Raw genomic sequence first — 21204 nt, forward strand, 5'->3', positions numbered from 1 at the left:
GAGAGAGAGAGCTTTCTTTCCCCTCCTCCTCCTTCTTCTTCTCCTCCTCTTCCTCTCCCTCCCCGCAGGTTTTTAATTCCCCCTCAGGCGCCGTTCAAGGCGGCGAGCGGGAAGCGGCTCCGACGCCTCGAGGGGCAGTGAAGAAAGTAGTGGTGGTGGTGGTGGTGGGAGAGAGAGAGAGACACGCTATAGAGGCCAACGGAAGCCGGCGGATGTGACGTCAAAGCCAACGGTTCGCTGTTACAACCGTGGAGTTGTAACTTCCGCCTGGGCCTAGAGCGTCGCCGCCGCCTTTCGAGGCCGGACAATGGGGGGGGCCCTCTGGACTAGACAAAGGGTTTTTTTTTTTTTTTTTTTAAATCCCTTTAGCCTTCAATTGAAAGAAACCGGAAAAGGAAAACCAGAGCGTCCGAGTGGGAATGAGAGCGGCGGTTGGGGCCGGGCTTCCGGGGCCTTCGGCGCCATGTCCTATGCCTACCTTTTCAAATACGTTATCATCGGGGACACCGGTAGGGGAGGGGCTGAGAGGAGGGGGTGTGTCCTAAGATTTTTTGGGGTGCGCTACTGCGCTTTGGGGTGAGGGTTGGATGACGAGACCAAAGAAAGGACAAGGGGGAATTCAATGAAGCCGCTTTCTCACCCCAGGGACTCTCTAGGAGCCGTGGTTGCATTAATATCAGAACGTGGTTAAATCTAAGTTAGGTTTTTTGAGGTCAGGTTTGTGACAAACCACGATCTGGCCTCATCCAATCCCCAGGTTGACCCAAGATTGGAGCACAAAAAAAAAGGGAAGAAACCGACATTGAATCTATAACAGGTAGCCTGATCTCTAACTATACAGGTAGTCCTCGGCTTAACAACCGTTCGTTTAGCGACCGTTCGAAGTGGCGCTGGAAAAAAGGGACTTGTGACCGTTTTTCACACTTAACGGCCGGCTGTTGCAGCATTCCCCACTCACGTTGCCGGGATCAAAATTCAAACGTTTGGCAACCGACTCGTGTTTATGACGGTGGGAGGGTCCTCAGACGGGGGGGGGGGGAGGTAGGTCGTGGGATCCTCTTTTGGGACCTTCTGACAAGTCAATGGGGGGGGAACAGTCAGATTCACTTAACAACCCCGGGTTATCGGCTTCGCAACGTCGATGATTTGCTTCACGACGGTGGCAAGGAATGTCGTAAAACGGGGCAAAAACTCACTGAACAAAAGTTTCTCATTTGGCAATGGAAATTTTGGGCTCAATCGCGGGTCGTAAGTCAAGGACCCGGTGGCTGAGTTAACAAGTGCAGTTAATTTGCTTAAAAACGGTAGCGGGAAAGGTCGTAAAATGCTGGCAAAATTCACTTAACAACGGTCTCATTTAGCAACAGAAATTTTGGGCTCGATTGCGGTCGTAAGTCAAGGACCATGTGACTTACCTAACAACTGCAGTAATTCGCTTAAACACGGTGGAGGAAAAAGTCGTAAAATGCAGCAAAATTCACTTAACAACTGTCTCACTTAGCAGCAACAATCTTGGGTTTAATTGTCATAAGTCGTGGACTGCACACTGGTTCTCACCTTGACCACTGCATTCTGGGAGTTGAAGTCCACGCAACTTAAAAGAAGCCAAAATTGAGGAAACTGATCTGCAAGTCGTCTTAGACTTACAACCATTTATTTCGTGACTGTTCAAAGTTACAATGGCACTAAAAAAAAAGTGACTTATAACCAAAATTCAGAGGCTTGGCCACTGGCATATACTATATGATGGCTGCAGTGTCCCAGGATCATGTGATCATCTCTGGTGACCTGACAAGGTCAATGGGAAAACCAGATTTACTAAACAATCATGTTACTAATTTAACCACTGCAGTGATTCACTTAAACGGTTGTGGCAAGAAAAATCACACAATGGGGCAAAACTGACTTTAACAGCTGTCCTGCTTAGAAAGTTCGGGCTCAGTGGTCGTAAGTCGAGGACTTCCTGTATACAGGCATTCCTTTTTTTCAGTATGTACCTCTCCCAACACTGCTTTTAAATCTCCCAAGATTCCTGATAAGACTAAAGGCATAAAACAATCACCGCAAAGTTACACTGGGTTGAAACAAATGTAACCTTCCTTCTGTTTATAAGTTTGGCATTTTATCTCTTGGATAGCAGAAACAGTAGCAGGTCTATTAAAAGGTTAGGAAAGGAACCATTTAAAGTTACCGCTTTAATGATTAATACAAAGAGAAGTCACTAAATACATAAACACCCTTTATAGAGCCCTGCCTTTTTATATATATATACCTATATACTTATCTATCTATCTATCTATCTATCTATCTATCTATATTTGTACCCTATGATTATCATTAAGGGTTGTCCCATATAATTCTTGACGAATGTATCTTGTCTTTTTATGTACACTGAGAGCATATGCACCAAAGACAAATTCCTTGTGTGTCCAATCACACTTGGCCAATAAATGATTCTATTCTTTTCTATCCTATCCTATCCTATCCTATCCTATCCTATCCTATCCTATCCTATCCTATCCTATCCATCCTATCCTATCTCCTTTCTTATCCTATCCTATCCTATCCTATTCTATTCCCTTTCTTATTCTATTCTATTCTATTCTATTCTATTCTATTCTATTCTATTCTATTCTATTCTATTCTATTCTAACCGTATTTTTTGGAGTATAAGACACTCCAGACTATAAGATGCACCTACCTTTTTTGGGGAGGAAAACAAGAAGAAAAAAAATGCCTCTGCCTCCCAGCAATTTGTAGAGAAATAAAATTATCTTAATCTTGTATAGAAATAAAATTATCTTAATCTTAATTTGCCTCCTGGCAGCAAACAGCCAGTTTCATTTTCATTTGAAAATGCCCCCACCCTATTGGCCTTCCGGAAAGCGGTGAAGACCTGGCACTTCCGGCAGGCCTGGGGCCCTTGATCTCGCTACGGTGATCTTGCGAGATCCGGCCACGAATTGGAATGTATAGGTTTTAATGTTGTTTTTAACTTATGTATGGGATATTGTTCGCATTCTTTTATTCTTTGTTGTTAGCCGCCCAGAGTCCCTCAGGAGTTGGGCGGCATAAAAATGGATAAATAAATAAATAAATAAATAAATAAATAAATAAATTTTCAGCACAGCCTTATCAGCACAAGAAAAATGAAATCTACCTCCCAGCAATTTGACTCCTTGTAGCAAACAGCGAAAATGGGGCACACGGACGCAGCAATAGGCAATCCCTGCAGCCTGAAACAGCTGATGGTCGGGAAGCCGATCCAACCGACAAATCAGCTGCTTGTGCTAATCAGGCTGTGCTGAAGCTGAAACTAAAACGGGGTGCTTGCTGCAAGGAGGCAAATTGCTGGGAGGCAGAGGCCAAAGGGTAGAGGATGGCGGGTGGCCGAGGCTACATTCGGTGTATAAATCGCACCCAAATTTTCATCCTCTTTTAGGGGGGAAAAAGTGTGTCTTATACTCCGAAAAATATGGTGTATGTGTATGTATGTGTGGATATATATATATATTGTGTTAAATTTATATTTACTGACAAAAATATAAAGGGAGACTAGTATAGATCTATTTCAAGCTATTTAGCTCTCATCAGCTAGCCATACCCTTCTGGGATTCGATAGAAAACCCATACACACACACACACAGAGACACATATACACTCACACATATATATACTATATATATATATATGTATATGTGTGTGTGTGTGTGTGTGTGTGTGTGTGTAAAAGTTTTCACGGGTATATATGTGTGTACAGTTAATATCTCGGGTTTCTTCCGAGGATATTGTAAACATATCCTTAAAAGGGTAGTAGTTTGCCCATAAGCACCAAACCGAGAACATCAGCCAGAAGATGACGAATGCGATTTCGTCGAAACGTCGCTACTACCCTTTTAAGGATATGTTTACAATTACACGGGAAGAAACCCGAGATATTAACTGTACACACACACACACACACACATATATATAGCACACATACACACACACACATATATATATATAGCAATATATATATATTATATATATTTATATATATATAAAATATATATTTTGCTGATAAATAAAGGGAGACTAGTATAGATCTATTTCAAGCCGTTTAGCTTTCATCAGCTAGCCATACCCTTACTTGGATTCAAACTTGGGCTTCCTGCATGTTAGGCAGTTGAATTAACCTTCTGAGCCACAAGTTCTCCTCCCTTCATTAGCTTGAGCCAGGGGAAAGATTAAGTGTTTACCGAGATACCTGGTCTACCCCAACATATGGGAGGGGGCATTCTGCTCCCTTTTGCCTTTCAGCTCCAATCCAGGAGCCCTCAAGCAGTCGCATTCACGACAAACCATTTTATACCAAATTTATATTTACCAATATAAATTTAGTATAAAATGGACTTCTAGTCCAAACCCCCACTCAGGAAGGAAACCCTGTATCATTTCAGGCAAATGGTTGTCCAATCTCTTCTTAAAAACCTCCAATGATGGAGCACCCACAACTTCTGAGGTAAATTGTTCCACTGATTAATTGTTCTCACTGTCAGGAAATTCCTCCTTAGTTCTAAGTTGCTTCTCTCCTTGATTAGTTTCCATCCATTGCTTCTTGTTCCTGCCCTCAGGTGCTTCGGAGAATAGTTTGACTCCCTCTTTATGTAGTTCAGTTATTTGAAAGTCCGGCTTCTCCCATTTCACGTAGTCCTCGGCTTACGACCATTCATTTAGTGACCGTTCGAAGTTAACAACAGCTCTGGAAAACGTGACTTATGACCATTTTTCACACACTTACGACCATCCCCATGGTCACGTGATCAAAAATTGGCCATTTATTTATTCACTCACTCATTCATTCATTTTATTTAGGTCGGATAACCATTTGTCTAAAATGGTGTAGGGTTTCCTACCTAAGCAGGGGATTAGACCCTTCCAACTCTGTTATTTATTTATTTATTTATTTATTTATTTATTTATTTATTTATTTATTGGTTCAATTTATATGCCGCCCTTTTCCGGAGACTCAGGGCGGCTTACAATGCGTTAAGCAATAGCCTTCATACTTTTGTATATACCTGCTTAGTAGGGCTTTCGCCCCCCCCCCCCAAGCGCTGTTCTTTTTTATACAAAGTCATCTTATTGCCCCCAACAATCCGGGTCCTCATTTTACCTACCTCGGAAGGATGGAAGGCTGAGTCAACCTTGAGCCTGGTGAGATTTGAACTTGCAGTTAATTGCAGGCAGCTGGTGCTATTTAACAGCACTTTAGTCTGCTGCGCCACCAAGGCTCTTCTATATTGCCGCCTGTTCGCACATGGTGGCTTACAAGAATATAAAAACATCATATCAAAAACAATAAAAGTCACAGAAGAGAGAATCATATATAAATACAATAAACTGGCATGTATTTATGATGGTGGCAGTGTCCCTGGGTCGCGGCTTCTTCACCTTTTGTGACCTGACGAGGGAAGTCAATGGGGAAGCCGGATTCACTTAACAACCAGGTTACTCATTTAACAACCGCACTGATTCATTTAACAAATGCAGCAAGAAATGATTCCGTACTGGTGCTTTTCAAATTCGGAAGCTTTAAAAAGCATGGGAATTGAAGTCCAACCACCTTCAAAATCCCCAAATTTAGAAAACACTTCTCCGTATCTTTTGTCCAGAGTATATTATGGGATGGAAAGCAAGATGAAGACTCAGGAAACTTCTTTGGGAGTCCGTTTCCCTCTCTAAAGGAAGTACAGGTAGTCCTCGACTTACGACCCCAACGGAGCCCCAAATTTCTCTTTGTTCGGTGAGATATTTGTTAAGTGAGTTTTGCCCGAGTTTACGACCTTTCTCGCCGCAGTTGTTAAGTGAATCATTGCGGTTGACAAGTCGGTCACCCCGCTTGTTCAGTGAATCTGGCTTCCCCACTGACTTTGCTTGTCCGAAGGTCGCAAAAGGGGAATCGCATGACTTTGGGACGCGGCCACGGTCGTAAGTGTGAACTAGTTGCCAAGCATCTCAGTTTTGATCATATGATCACGGGAGTGGTGGTGGTTGAATGGTCGTAACTGAAAAATGGTCCTACGTCACTTTTTTCCAGGGCTGTTGTAACTTTGGTCACTAAGTGAACGGTAGGTCGAGGACTATCTGTATTCTAGGCAAATTGGGTTGATCAGAGTTGCTTTTTTCTTATTGCTAATTTGACTTGCATTTGTAGAAACTCCAGTTATTTGTTGTTATCTATCTATCTATCTATCTATCTATCTATCTATCTATCTATCTATCTATCTATCTATCCATCTATCTATCTATCATCTATCTATCTACCAACCACATTTTTCTGACTATAAGACACACCTAAATTTAGAAGAGGAAAACAACAACAAAAAGTTTTTGGCCTCTTTTCTGTAATTGTAATGGATGATAATTGTTTTATGTTTTAAGTTTTGTTTAAAAATAAAAGTTTTCTCAAAAAAAAAAAAAAGTTTTTGGCCTCCCTTTTTTCAGGCCTTTTCCAGTCTTTTTTCGGCCTGTTTCCGGGGCTTTATTCGGCCCATTTTCAAGGCTTTTTTTGGCCTGTTTCCGGGGCTTTATTCGGCCCATTTTCAAGGCTTTTTTCGACCTGTTTTGGGGGCTTTTTTTGGCCCATTTATGAGGCTTTTTTCAGCCTGTTTTGGGTGCTTTTTCCAGCCTGTTTTCAAGGCTTTTTGCGGCCCCTTTTTGAAGCCCCTTTTTGGGCTCTTTTTGTCCATTTTTGAGGCTTTTTTGGCCCATTTTGAGGCTTTTGGGGGGCCATTTTCGAGGCTTTTTGGCCCGTTTTCAAGGCTTTTTTCCCCCTGACAAAAAAGCCTCAAAACCAGGCTGAAAAAAGCCTCGAAAATGGGCCAAAAGAAGGCCTAAAAAAGGCCCGAAAATAGGTCGTACGGAGGCCAAAAAATGGCTGGCGGGTAGATGGGGATTCGGCAATATTCGGTCTATAAGATGCACAGACATTTTCGGCCCCTTTTGGAAGACAAAAAAAAGTGCGTCATATAGTCCGAAAAATACAGCTATCTATCTATCTATCTATCTATCTATCTATCTATCTATCTATCATTTTTCACAATTACGGACTGCTTATCTCCCTTAAAGAGGGAATCTTTATGACTTACTTCAAAACAGAAGATAGTTTAGAAGGCTTTACCGCAAAAGAATCCAAATATCTAATATGCAGAAATACAGCAAAAACAGAATTTCAGAGTCTGTATTCAGTAGAGCTTTCTAATATACTTCTAATTATTCTATAATTTAGGATCCACTCCTATATCTCAGGGAAATGTGGTTTATTAAAAAATGAGGGATTATAAAGTTAAACAGGTATAGTTTGCACCGATAAAGAATATAAATGCATCAGTAAATTGTTCTATAGAGTGCCTAAGTTCGACACAAATCTCTCCTTTTTTTTAGCGTAGGAGTTTACAATAATATTTGATCTGTTTGTTTAAGGTGTCGGGAAATCATGCCTCTTGCTACAATTCACAGATAAACGGTTTATGGCTGTTCATGATTTGACAATCGGTGAGAATCAATGCCAGATGGCTCTGTGAGTCTTGGGGAACCATAATGGTTGGAAATTTGCTTACCTAGATGCCCTATTGATAGACAAATCACTGTTATTATTACAATACCAACAGGGTACTGGGGTTAAAACTCATATAGACAACAGTTCCATGTTCCAACATGCTGAGAAGATATAGTAGATGGGATATTTACAACATAGATACTCTATACAATATGGATAGTCAGCTCGGTGTAGTGGTTACGGCCCCAGGCTAGAAAACAGGAGAATTGATTAAATTTGTTTGGCGCCCATTTCACCAGGAGGTGACTAGAAGGTGAGTTCTAGTTCCAACATTGGCACCAAGCCAACTGGATGACGTTGGGGCAGTCACTTTCTCTCAGCCTTAGGAAGGAGACGGCACTGGCAAACCACTTTTTGGGTGCGTGGGGAATTGCCAAGAAAAATTGCAAGGACCTGCCCAGACCATTTTTGAAAATCGGACACAATTGAATGGAAAAAAAAAAAGATGGATGGATGGATGGATAGATAGATAGATACCGGTAGGTAGGTAGGTAGGTAGGTAGGTAGGTAGGTAGGTAGATAGATAGATAGATAGATAGATAGATAGATAGATATGATAGATATGATAGATAGATAGATATGATAGATATGATAGATAGATAAATATGATAGATAGATGATAGATAGATAGATAGATAGATAGATAGATAGATAGATAGATAGATAGATAGGATAGAATAGATATGATAGATATGATAGATAGGTAGATAAATATGATAGATATGATAGATAGATAGATAGATACAATCAATAGTGGCCAAAATTGTGGAAACCTTTTGGGAAAGTACTTAGCACATTGTAAGCTGCCCTGAGTCTCCGGAAAAGGGCGGCATCTAAATTAAAAAAAAAAAAAAGTGTATTTTCTAAAACTAGCTAGTAACACCATTCTTTTGGAGTAGTAGCATAAAATTATATATTAATGGAAAGATAATTTAATCAAGAACGTAATGCAATAACCTTATAAATTTGATAAATAAATATATAAATAAAAATAATAAATTATGCTATCCAAATCAATAACATATAGCTGCCCAGATGAGGCATCATATAAATGTATAGAAATAAGTAAATTCCTTAATGGTCCTACAGTCTTAATAACATCAGTCATAAAATAAGCCAGTCATAAACCCTAACCAAGCATATAGACAAAATCTGGTGCAGTCTCTAATTTCCGATCTAGAAATCCACGTCATTTTCTTGCAAGTATTACAAAAGTGAATAAATACATATTTTTGTGGCTTTGTATTAGTCTCGACTCCTGGCGACTGCCTGGATGAATCCCTCCAGTTTGCTTGGCAAGATTTCAAAAGTGCCTTGGCCTTGCCTCCTTCCTAGGGCTGAGAGAAAGTGACCGGCCCAAGGGTGTGACAAGAGCGAGACTAGAACTCACAGTCTCCCAGTTTCTAGCTTGGTACTTTAAGCCAGTGTTTCTCAACCTTTGCAGCTTTTAAGTTGTATGGGCTTCAACTCCCAGAATTCCCAGGCTAGCATATTGCTGGCTGTAGAAATTCTGGGAGCCGAAGTCCAGAAAGATATCAAAGTTGTGAAACACTGCTTTAACCACTATACCATACTGCCTCACATATACATACTGTAATTTTCGGACTATAAGACACACTTTTTTGTCTCTCAAAAGGGGGTGAAAATGTCTGTGTGTCTTATAGACTGAAGATTACTGAAGCCCCGCCCACCCGCCAGCTGTTTGTTGGGCTCCGCACTCCCCGTTTTCAGGCCTTTTTTCGGCCTGTTTTCAGGGCTTTTTTGTCCTGTTTTCAGAGCTTTTTTCAGCCTGTTTTCGGTCCTTTTTTCGGCCTGTTCTTGGGCCTTTTTTCGGCCTGTTTTCAGGGCTTTTTTCAGCCTTTTTTCAGGCCTGTTTTTTGGCCTGTTCTTGGGCCTTGTTTCGTCCTGTTTTGGGGGCTTTTTTCGTCCTATTTTCGGGGCTTTTTTTGTCCTGTTTTCGGGGCTTTTTTAGGCCTCTTTTCGGGCCTCTTTTCAGCCTGTTCTTGGGCCTTTTTTCAGCCTGTTTTCAGGGCTTTTTTTGGCCCGTTTTTGAAGCTTTTTTTGGCCATTTTTGAGACTTTTTTCGTCCCATTTTCGAGGCTTTTTCTGTCCCATTTTCGAGGCTTTTTTTGGCCCGTTTTCAAGGCTTTTCCTCTTCTAAATTTTCCTCTTCTAAATTTAGGTGTGTCTTATAGCAAGGTGCATCTTATAGTCTGAAAAATATGGTACATACATACATACATACATACATACATACATACATACAATCTCCAAGATAGATCAGGGTTTTTTTTTTAATGAACCAGGACAGACTAGATAAGAACTGATTGTTGTAAGCAAGGATTATAACGTCTGCTTATCCCACTATTCAAAATCAATTCACCACATCAACATGTCGCAATGTATTCTACACAAGGGTTGTTTATTGATTGCTGGATTAGTAGAGTAGCAGTGGTTCTTAAATTGGGCATAATTACTCCCAACGGGATCATTTAGGCATACGGTATTCTGGGGGGGGTAATGGGAACAATTTGTAATAACCCATTTGCGAGTTGAACATCCAGTTTGAGTCGGTTGTCGCTGAGATGTTTGTAAAAAACAGTGTTTTTCACAACTTGGCAACTTTTAAGATAGGTGGATTTGAACTTTTAGAATTCCCTAAATCAGCGGAGAATATCTTGTACAGTATATGGCAGTGATGGCGAACTTTTTCGGCACCGAGTGCCCAAACCGTAACGCGCGTTCATGCGCATGAATGCACGTGCGCCAGAAACCTGAAGTCCAGCTGGCTGGCACGTACATGCCTGTTTTTTTACCGTTTCTTTGGCCATATTCAGGCCTTTTTTGGGCCGTTTTTCGGCCATTTTCTGGCGCTCCAGCGCCCGCAAAAACCAGCTGCCGGAAATCAGAAGAGCAGCTGGCAATAGAGTGCATGGCACAGAGAGGGCTCCGCGTGCCACCTCTGGCACATGTGCCATAGGTTCGCCATCACGGGTAGGAAAAGGTGATGGCAAAGAAAGAAGCTAAAATCAAGAACACGGTTGAAAGAGAAACACAGGTTGAATGAGTAAACAGATTTAGGTTTAAGGCGGTAAGGTGTGATTTCAAATCAGCTGATTCAAGATGCTAAAGCCGGGATGGCAAACCTATGGCACGTGTGCCCGAAGTGGCATGTGGAACCATGTCACCTGGCATGCGCGGCATTGCCTGTTCCTCTTCCGGGTTTCTGGTGTGCATGCTCGCGCGACAATCAGCTGGCCTTTTTTGCATGCAGCAGTGCTGGAAACTAGAAGAGCTGGTCTTTTTTCCTGCATGAGCATGCTGCCAGCCAGCTGATCGTTGTGTGAACATGAATGCCAGAAACCCAGAAGAGTAGCTGGCTAAAACCGGAAGTTCAGTAGCTGAAACTGGAAGTTCATTTTTGGGGGTGCGCATGCGCCCTGGGCAACTCCTCTTCCGGGTTGCAGCCCAGAAACGCACATCTTTCGGTGCCGAAAAGGTTCGCCATCACTGTGCTAAAGCATCATTTCTTTTCCCTTACCTTCTGTTTTCCCGACACAATACGTCAGTGATGGCGAACCTTTTCGGCACCGAGTGCCGAAAAGAGAACGCATGCATGCGCGCACCTGGGCCGCAACCCAGAAGAGGAGCTGACCAGGGCACATGCACGTGCCTGAAAATGAGCTTCTGATTTCAGTTACTGAACTTCCGGTTTCAGCCAACTACTCTTCTGGGGTTTCTGACGTACATGCACATACGACGATCAGCTGGGTGGCGCGCATGCTCACGTAGGAAAACGGAAGACCAGCTTTTCTAGGTGCAAAAAGGCCAGCTGATCATTGTGCACGCATGCACGCCAGAAACCCAAAAAAGGAATGGCCGACGTCGTGCGTGCCAAGCAACATGGCTCTGCGTGCCACTTCGGGCACGCGTGCCATAGATTCACCATCATGGCAATAGGTAATGAGTCTTAACTTTGAAAAAAAAAACCTATTCCCCCACTTTCGAAGTGTATTTCAATCTAGATTTTCCAACACCCGGTGTCTGGAACTCTGTGGTTATTCCTTCTTTTGTTCTTGTACTTCTGCTTGTTGGACTCTTAATTTCACAAACTGTTCCACATTCTGTTCCTTCCCGCCTTTCTCTCGATTTCCCCCCCCCACACACACATTCTTGCCTTCCTCATCCAAGTCTGGGGGATCATGCCAAGAAAGCGGGGAGCAAGTGAGAGCCCAGCCCACTGAGCCTGGTTCCTGTGCAATCCAGCGGTGAAATGCACTTACCGTCGCTACCAGTTGGGAAGTGTGAACCCGTGCGCCTCTTCTGTGCATGCGCAAAGAGGGTCAAAAATGGGACGTAATGACGTCCCGGCAGCTGGGTGGAGCCTCCCGCCACTGGCGCTACCGGTTTGTGCGAACCGGATAGATCCGGCCAGATTTCACCGCTAGTTGAATCTCTTCCTTTTCCATTTCCCCACCAGGTGTGGAGTTCGGGGCACGGATGATTACCATTGAAAACAAAAAGATCAAACTGCAGATTTGGGATACGGTGAGGAATCCTCTTGTGTGGGAATGGTAGGGTGTGTGGAAAAGAGATCACCGGGGTTGGATTGTCCAGAAGGAGCAAGGAGCCGTTGCTCTCGGCTCCCATCCCACCTCCACAACCGTGGTGCAGTTGTGGCTCATGCTTTAGGTTGGATGCGTAATTCTGGGTGCTTCTCTTTTGCTCCGAAGGCTGGCCAGGAATCCTTCCGTTCGATCACCTGCTCGTATTACCGAGGAACAGCCGGGGCGCTCTTGGTCTATGACATCACCAGGTGAGGCCCAACCGCAACACACAACCTAGAAGTGGATCAGGTTTCATGGTTTAGCCCGGCGGTTCCCAACGTTTTGGTTTTGAAGGACCATTGATGGTCTTGCAGGTCCTTCCGTTAAGCTGCCGGAATTATTCGGATAGAGCAAGCAAGGAAAGAAAAAGAAGGAAAGAGGGGAAGGAAGAAGAAAGGAGAATGAAGGGGGTGTACGGACCTAGGCTTCCCCAGCAGCACGAAGCCGAGTCCTCGTCCCGATAAACCCCTTTTATTTAATTTACAGTGAATTCCTCTCCAGCAAAGTCTTTCCTCTCCCACTGTCTTTCAAGATAGTTCCCAATTATCAACCTTTATCAGGCTTGGAGAATGGCCAGGCCGATATCTTTCAGACGCCGCAATACTTGGCAAGAATGCAGGAATGAACTAATTGTCTCCTACAAACTCCACTCCCCTTTCGCTCCTCTTTTATTCCCTCTGGGAGGGGCCATTCATCGTCCACCTGTGGCCTTACTCCCTAGTCGACCCTTGTTCTTTAGCTGTTCCCTTCGTCTGGCAACTCTGTGCATGCGCACACTGGGAACAGGCTCCAGCTGTTCGTCTGCCTCACTGATGTCTGACTCCGAAGGCAGTTGATAACTGTCAAAGGGCCCTGGCCCCCTCTCTGCCTCCGATGCAGAGCCCTCATCAGAGCCTTCCCCAGACACCAGGACTGGCCCATGTTCCTCCCCAACCTCACTGTCCGAATCTGCTGCCAGATCCACTGGCAACTGGTGGGCCACAACAAAGGGAAGGGAAAAGAAGAGGGAAGGAAGGAAGGAAGGAAGATTATAATGAGAGGGCGGGAGGGTCTCAGCGAAGTCCTGCCTTAGCACTTAGCTACCACAGGTGCCCCCAACACAAGTCCCATCTCACGGCCATCCCTGTGCCACGGCCACCCCCAGCCACGCCCACCCACCCCAGCCCTCCGAGGTCAAACACAACCCTGATGCAGACCTCAATGAAATCAAGTTTAACACCCCTGGGATAGAGAGATGGGTGAAACTTAATATTCCCTAAACAGGCCAATTTCTTTCTTTCTTTCTTTAGATAATTTAAGTGGCTGCCCATTCAATTTCAGGGACTCTTTAAGTGGCTTGCAAAAGATAAAAATCCCAACATACAAAGAATGAAAACAATAATTCCCCGCCCCTTGGTGACAAGCAGCAATCTAACAGGCCTCTTGATGGACTCCGTCCCACTCTGGGTTCCCCTAGGTCGTTGGCAAAACTAGGGCCTTGCGAAAGAGTGTCAAATTGGGGGCCAGTCTGATCTCCCCAGGGATGATGTTCCAAAAGAAAGGGAGACACCACAGAGAAGGCCCTTCATCTGGGTTCCACAACATGTACCTTTTTATTAGGTTGCTTTGCATGTATATTGAGAGTTTCTGCCCCGGAGGGAAATTCCTCATGTAGGTAATCACACTTGGCCAAATAAATCTCTTCTCTTCTTTTCTCTTCTCTTCTCTTCTCTTCTCTTCTCTTCTCTTCTCTTCTCTTCTCTTCTCTTCTCTTCTCCATTCCATTCCATTCCATTCCATATCATTCCATTACATATCATTCCATTCCATATTTTCTAGTTAATCTAGTCTATTCTCCATCCCATTCCATATATTCTATTCCATTCCATTCTCCATTCTATTCCATTCCATATTTTCTATTCTATTCCATTCCATATTTTCTGTTCTGTTCTGTTCTGTTCTACTCTACTCTACTCCACTCCACTCCACTCCACTCCACTCCACTCCACTCCACTCCACTCCACTCCACTCCACTCCACTCCCCTCCCCTCCCCTCCCCTCTCCTCTTCCATTCCATTCCATTCCATATTTTCTCTTCTCTTCTCTTCTCTTCTCTTCTCTTCTCTTCTCTTCTCTTCTCTTCTCTTCTCTTTCCCTTCCCTTCCCTTCCCTTCCCTTCCCTATTTTCTTTTCTTTTCTATTCCATTCCATTCTATTCCATTCCATATTTCCAATTCTATCCTATCCTATCCCATTCCATTCCATTATTCCATTCCATTCTATTCCATTCCATATTTTCTATTCTATTCTACTATTCCATTCCATTCTATTCCATTCCATATGTTCTATTCTATTCTATTCCATTCCATTCCATATTTTCTATTCTATTCTATTCCATTCCATTCTATTCCATTCCATTCCATCCTATTCCATTCCATTCCATTCCATATTTTCTATTCTGTTCTGTTCTGTTTGATATTGCTTTGAAAAGTGGGAAGGAAGGGAACAAGGAAGGGTTTGAGTAGACCTGGGGTCTCGCACCTTTTATCTGAGAGACTTTTTCCCTCAGGGACCAGGATGCCAAGTGACAATGGAAGTGGCACTCCTCTCCAATCCCCTGCGTTCCTCCAGCTCAGATTCTGGGGACAAGCAATAGCACTTAGACTTATATACAGCTTCCCGGTGCTTTTGCAGCCCTCTCTAAGCAGTTTACAGAGTCAGGCTTTCGCCCCCCCCCCCCCCCAACAATCTGGGTTCTCATTTTACCCACCTCGGAAGGATGGAAGACTGAGTCAACCTTGAGCCGGCGAGATTTGAACTGCCGAACTGCAGCTCAAATGCAAGCGGGGTGGAGAGGATGTTTCTCCAGGAAGCTTTGATCGCTTTCATCTTCAACTTGACTTTTGGGTTTTGTTTTTTGTTTTTGTTTTTTTTCTTCATTGTTTTTTTCCGCAGGCGGGAAACTTTCAACCATTTGTATGCCTGGTTAGAAGACGCTCGGCAGCATTCCAGTCCTCACATGGTCATCATGCTGATTGGCAATAAAAGGTAAGGTGGGCTCTTTGGTCTGTTTTTTCTTTCCTGCCCACCCACCCACCCACCAGGGATGGGTTCTAAAAATTTTTTACTACTGGTTCAGTGGGCGTGGCTTATTTTGTGGGTGTGGTTTATTTATTTATTTTTATTTTATTTTATTTCTATACCGCCCTTCTCCTGCGGGACTCAGGGCGGTGTACAGCCAAGATAAAACATTGCATATAAAATTTAAAAACAATTTAAAAAACAATTAAATAATTTCGGCCCAAGATTTAAAAACAACCCAATTAAAACCGAATTCAATTAAAACTGAGAGGATGGGATCAAGCCAGCCCAGCTAGATGGAATAGGTGTGTTTTCAGGGCCCGACGAAAAGTCCAGAGGTCTGATATCGTGGGTATCTCAGGGGGTAGGTCATTCCAGAGGGCGGGTGCTGCCACAGAGAAGGCTGTCCCCCTGGGGGTCGCCAGCCGGCACTGTCTGGCCGACGGCACCCTGAGGAGGCCCTCTCTGTGTGAGTGAACCAGTCGGTGGTAGGCTATTGGCGGTAGAAGGCGGTCTCGCAGATACCCTGGCCCTAAGCCATGGAGCACTTTAAAGGTGGTCACCAACACCTTGAAGCGCACCCGGAAGACCACAGGAAGCCAGTGCAGCTCACACAGGAGAGGTGTCATATGTGAGCGCCCTGTCGCTCCCATAATCCCCCGCGCGGCCGCATTCTGGACTAACTAGCCTCCGCGTGCACCCCAAGGGGAGCCCCATGTAGAGAGCATTGCAGTAGTCCAGGCGGGAAGTGACGAGTGCTTGAGTGACCGTGCGTAGGGAGTCCCGATCCAGAAAGGGGCGCAACTGGCGTATCTGATAAAAAGCCCCCCTGGCCACGGCCGTCATGTGCTCTTCTAAAGACAGCCGTGCATCCAGGAGGACGCCTAAGTTGCGAGCCCTCTCCGTGGGGGCCAGTGATTCGCCCCCAATAGCCAGCGATGGCACCAGCTGGCTATATCGGGACACCGGAACCCACAGCCACTCAGTCTTGGAAGGGTTGAGTCGGAGCCTGTTTCTCCCCATCCAGGCCCGCACGGCCTCCAGGCACTGGGACATCACTTCAAGGGCATCGTTGGGGTGGCCTGGGGTGGAGATGTACAGCTGAATATCGTCAGCGTACTGATGGAACTCCACCCCATGATGGTCATATGACAATTCTTTAGGATTTAGCAGAGGTACTGGTCTACCTGGCTTTTAACGGCTTGCAGAGCTGTACTGGTCCACCCATTTATTTTTGGAGCATTCCAGTCTACCCATTTGTTTTTGGAGGCACCGGTCTACCTATGGCTTAGGCCCGGGATATTTGCCAGACCATCTGCAGCCAGCAACAACTTCGCATCGCCCGGTGCGCTCTCACAGGGAGGGCCTACTCAGGGTGCCGTCGGCCAGACAATGTCGCCTGGTGACCCCCAGGGAGAGAGCTTTCTCTGTAGGTGGCACCCACCATTTGGAATCAACTCCCTCTGGAGCTCTGGGTGGCCCCCGACCTTCGCTCCTTCCGCCGTGGGCGTCCTGCGGAGATAGGGCGGCATATAAGTCTAATTAATTAATTAATTAATTAATTAATTAATTAAATAAATAAATAAATAAATAAATATTTGTTTTTGGAGCGCACCGGTCTACCCATTTGTTTTTCGAGCACACTGGTCTACCACCACACTGCCTCTTAACACTGATCACTCAATGAGAATATATCTGCTGAACAATGTTCTGCATTGGTGACAGGAACGGCATCCGGCCAGTAAACACTCTGCTAGCTCCATTCATATTGTGGTCTGCCGGTGGCCTGCGGAGCTGGCAGCAGAGCTGTACAGTGAGGAGGTTGGGGAGGAACATGTGCCAGTCCTGGAGTCTGGGGAAGGCTCGGACGAGGGCTCTGTGTTGGCGGCAGAGAGGGGGCCAGGGTCATCTGGGAGTTGTGTGCTGCCTCCAGAGCCTCCAGAGACGGACATCAGCGAGGCAGAGGAACAGGGGGAGCCTGTTCCCAGTGCGCGCATGCACAGAGCTGCCAGAAGCCAAGAACAGTTAAGAGAAAAGGGACGCTCGGGAGTAGGGCTTGGAGATGATTGGCCCCTCCCATAAAACATAAAGGAGGAGCAAAGGCACTTGAGCCTTTGGAGGAAGCAACTTTGTTTGTGCTGATCGGTTTAAATTCTGAAGCTCCATTTTTGACTCTGTGCTCCATGTGGCCTTGCAAAGCTAATTGCCAATTAGGTCTTTGGCAGCGTGTCAAAGGTAGGTGCTTATCAGCCTTATCCCGAAAGACTGTGGCAGACTTCTGTCGGACTCTTTACAAACTATTTGTGACTCATTACGGGCTGTGAATGAACAGAATTCACAGCCGTTGAAGTAAAAAGAGGGTTTTTGGGACTAATCGTGTGCTTTTTACTGTCTCAGGAAGCCTAGGTCAGTTGCCCAGACTCCACCCCACAAGGGATTATGGGGTCATTAAACGAAGATGATGATCGTTCTTCCTTTGAGGCTTTTATGCTCTTATCCTCTCTTGACCATCGTGTTTGCCTTTTTTCGTGTAGTGACATGGAGCACCGGCGGGTTGTGCAGAAAGAAGAAGGGGAGGCTTTCGCCCGGGAACATGGCATGGTTTTTATGGAAACATCCGCAAAGACATCAGCCAACGTGGAAGAGGTGAGGATTTAAAAAAAAAAATGTTGGAAACTCCGCGGTTGGAAATCCCGGCGTAACTTCTTCTGAACCTGTCAGCCAGATGGCGGTGTTCTGACCTTAACAAGCAGGAGGCAGGAATTGGTCTGGGCAAAACCTCTTTTATTTACACGACTGTGAATTACGTTCATTCACAGTCAGCAAGGTTTGTGCAAACAGTTTTTTCAAAGGAATGGTGCTCAACACACCTTAACTCGTTTGGCAAGCTGCCACGTAACTTGTTTCCAACCGCAGTACAAGGGAAAACTTAGCACAGAGTCTCTCAGAGTCACGGAATGAACAAATTGTTTTCCTGCAAAAGCCCACTCCCTGTTCGCTTCTTTTTTACTTCCTATGGAAGGGGCCAATCACCTCCAAGGTGTGGCTTTACTCCCGAGTCAACCCTGCTTTCTGAGTTGTTCTTGTCTTCTGGCAGCTCAGCGCATGCGCGCACTGGGAACAGGCTCCAGTTGTTCCTCTGCCTCGCTGCTGTCTACCTTTCTCTCTGCCTCCGAGGGGCCAATCATCTCCAGGCCTTACTACCGAGTCGTCCCTTTTGTTTTAACTGTTCTTGCCTTCTGGCAGCTCTGTGCATGTGCGCACCAAGAACAGGCTCCTCCTGTTCCTCTGCCTCTCTGATGTCCGACTCTGGAGGCTCCAGAGTCCGTGCATAACTCCCAGATGGTCCTGGCCCCAAAGACTGGCCCAAGTTCCTCCCCAACCTCCTCGCTGTCCCACCGGCGGGCCACAACAGGTGGAGGATGTAGAATACCTTGTGGTCTCTTTTTTAGTTTCAAATATCTCTTCTCATGCGAGATGAATAGGAGTCTATTCTACCAGATTTTACGCTGATCTTGAATTTTCTTTTTCTTTCCGTTTGCTGTTCCCAGGCCTTTCTCAACACAGCTAAAGCCATCTACAGAAAGATCCAGCAGGGTGAACTTGACATTTCCAATGAGGTGAGCTGGACCGAAGACTCTCTGGGTCTCCGTCAAACCCGTAGCCAGGAATTCTGTCCATGGGACAGAGCCGTCTTATTATAATTAATCAAGGAGAGAAGCAACCTAGAACTAAGGAAAAATTTCCTGACAGTTAGAACAATTATTCAGTGGAACAACTTGCCTCCAGAAGTTGCCTCACATGGGGCCTCCACGTGGCCCGTTTTTAACCGGCAAAGTGCTGCTGGAGGCCGGGAAGGCCAAAAACGGGCCGCGCGGGGCAGGGGTGCTATTCAGCAGGTTCTGATAGGTTCTGGAGAACCGGTAGCAGAAATTTTGAGTAGTTCGGAGAACCAGCAAATTCTACCTCTGGCTGGCCCCAGAGTGAGGTGGGAATGGAGATTTTGCAATATCCTTCCCCCAGAAGTGGGGAGGGAATGGAGATTTTGCAGTATCCTTCCCCTGCCACACCCAACAAGCCACACCCACAGAACTGGCCCTCGAAGAAATCCAGTTTGACACCCCAAATGTAGAGTATAAGCTTAAGGTAACCAGGCCGACTTTGTTTTCAATGTTTACATGGATAAATCCCTTTTCTTCTCCCTTTCCAGGGCAATGGGATCAGGATTGGCTCTAAACAACCAGCAGTTATTCCGGGTGGATCACCCCTCCGCCCGGGACCGCAAGGCTCGGGGGATCGATCGGGCTGTTGCTAAGTTTGCTTGAAATCTTGACTGGCCCATTGAGGCTGGGAACAAACAGAGGATGGTGCCTTTTATTTCTTATCCAAACAGTATTGGGGGAGGCGGGGAGGCAAGGATTTTCCCGTCGAGTTGTCCTTTCCCCTTTTTATATGGATTTGGGGCTAACCTGAATCAAATCTGTGGCTGGGGGCTAGACCGTCCCTTTCCAAAATTTCCCCATCAGGGCTGACCGGTCTTTCTTCTAGAAGAAAAGGTATTTTATTTCTCTCCTCCAATCTGGCTTTCTGTCAGCAGTGACTTTTCTCCCCACCGTTGAAAACTTCCCTACCTTGGACTCGTTTAATTTTGGGGGGGATCTTCCAGGTCACCATGCCCAATTTTAATATTCAACTGTGATGTACGCTTTCTCCGCTCTTCCTATTAAACGTTTTCACTTTTCCTTTTATCTGGCTCTTTTTCCGCGGGTGAGGGAAGCGACGGACTACTAGACAAAAGGATTTGTTTCATATTCTGCCATGGCAATTCTCTCAACGCAACTTTCCAATGGAGGAGGTAGCCCTCGACGTTGTTCTGTCCCCGTCTCTCTCACACACACAAACAGACAGCCGGGGTTTAAATAAACTTGCAGACAACCAATTCTTTCGATAAGAGGATTGGCAGCAACCCAGTAGCTGCTTGCCAAGAACTTTACTCATAAACAAGAGACACACAGTTCAAGAATTGTCAAGTCCAGTCCGTAATTAAATCCAAGGCAGATAATGTTGTTTCCAAAGATGCAATGTGACTCGATAGTAGTTAGTTTTGTCCGTCACAGAGTCTGAATGGCCACCTCACCCCCTTATATCCCCTGTGGGGTGTGGTCCAATGACTCAGCTTAATCTCTGGCACGCCTCCTTTTCTGTTGCATGCGCTTGTCTCTCCGACGCTGGCGTGGATCCAGCCAAGACTTATCTCCTTCACTTTCTGACTGTGAGGAGATATCTGGCTCCTGGCCAATCTCTTCTCCTACGGGAGACACCTGAGGCATTGCCAGAGAGGAGGGTCCTGGAGAGGGAGGCCTGGCCAACTCCTCTCCTTCATGTTCGGAGCCTTCTCCCTCCGATAATTCGGCCTCGGGTGTCGGAGCCACAACAGATGTAACGACTACTGTGGCCGAACGTTGGGGCTAAGCAAAACGGCGGTTAAGCAGTTTTGCTCTGCTTTGCGACCTTCCTCGCTGCCGCCGTTAAGCAAATCGCTGCAGTCGTTCAGTCAGCATCGCGATTGTTGAGCGAAGGTTGCAAAAGGTGATTACTGATCCAGGCGTGAAATGCTCCCAGTTCTGACCGGATCGGGCGATCCGGTAGCGATCGTGGCGGGTGGTTCGGAGAACCGGTAGTGATGGCGGAGCAAAGCTCCGCCCACTCGCCTGGGTGTCCTTACTTCCTGGTTTTAACCAGGAAGTAATGTGTTTTTACCCTCTGTGCATGCACAGAAGGTCTGTGCGCTCATGTGACCCGCGCATGCTTCCAAACCGGTAAGGAAGGTAAGTAGATATCACCCCTGATGTGATCCTAGCACACTATGACCATCATAAATATGACCCGGTTGCCAAGTGCCCAAATTTTGATCACTTGACAATGGGGATGCTG

General features: G+C 45.5%; 1 protein-coding gene across 3 annotated transcripts; it reads left to right on the plus strand.

Annotated features, from left to right (window-relative positions):
- Nucleotides 1-413: 413 nt before the first annotated feature.
- RAB2B (RAB2B, member RAS oncogene family) lies at nt 414-19980 on the plus strand. 3 transcript variants are annotated; one of them, XM_070954276.1, is made up of 8 exons: nt 414-509; nt 7468-7539; nt 12084-12151; nt 12337-12419; nt 15145-15237; nt 17805-17916; nt 18822-18890; nt 19481-19980. In XM_070954276.1, the coding sequence occupies exons 1-8, from the start codon at nt 464-466 to the stop codon at nt 19583-19585; spliced, it is 648 nt and encodes a 215-aa protein (XP_070810377.1). In that variant the 5' UTR covers nt 414-463; the 3' UTR covers nt 19586-19980. The 3 variants fall into 3 exon arrangements, with proteins under 3 accessions (XP_070810377.1, XP_070810379.1, XP_070810378.1); XM_070954278.1 differs by lacking the exon at nt 414-509 and adding an exon at nt 591-686; XM_070954277.1 differs by lacking the exon at nt 414-509 and adding an exon at nt 770-817.
- The last annotated feature ends 1224 nt before the right edge of the window (nt 19981-21204 follow it).

This window comes from Pituophis catenifer, unplaced genomic scaffold (genome assembly GCF_029215685.1).
Source record: "Pituophis catenifer annectens isolate HBS135680 unplaced genomic scaffold, rPitCat1.0.hap2 SCAF_15, whole genome shotgun sequence".
Classification (NCBI taxonomy): Eukaryota; Metazoa; Chordata; class Lepidosauria; order Squamata; family Colubridae; genus Pituophis; species Pituophis catenifer.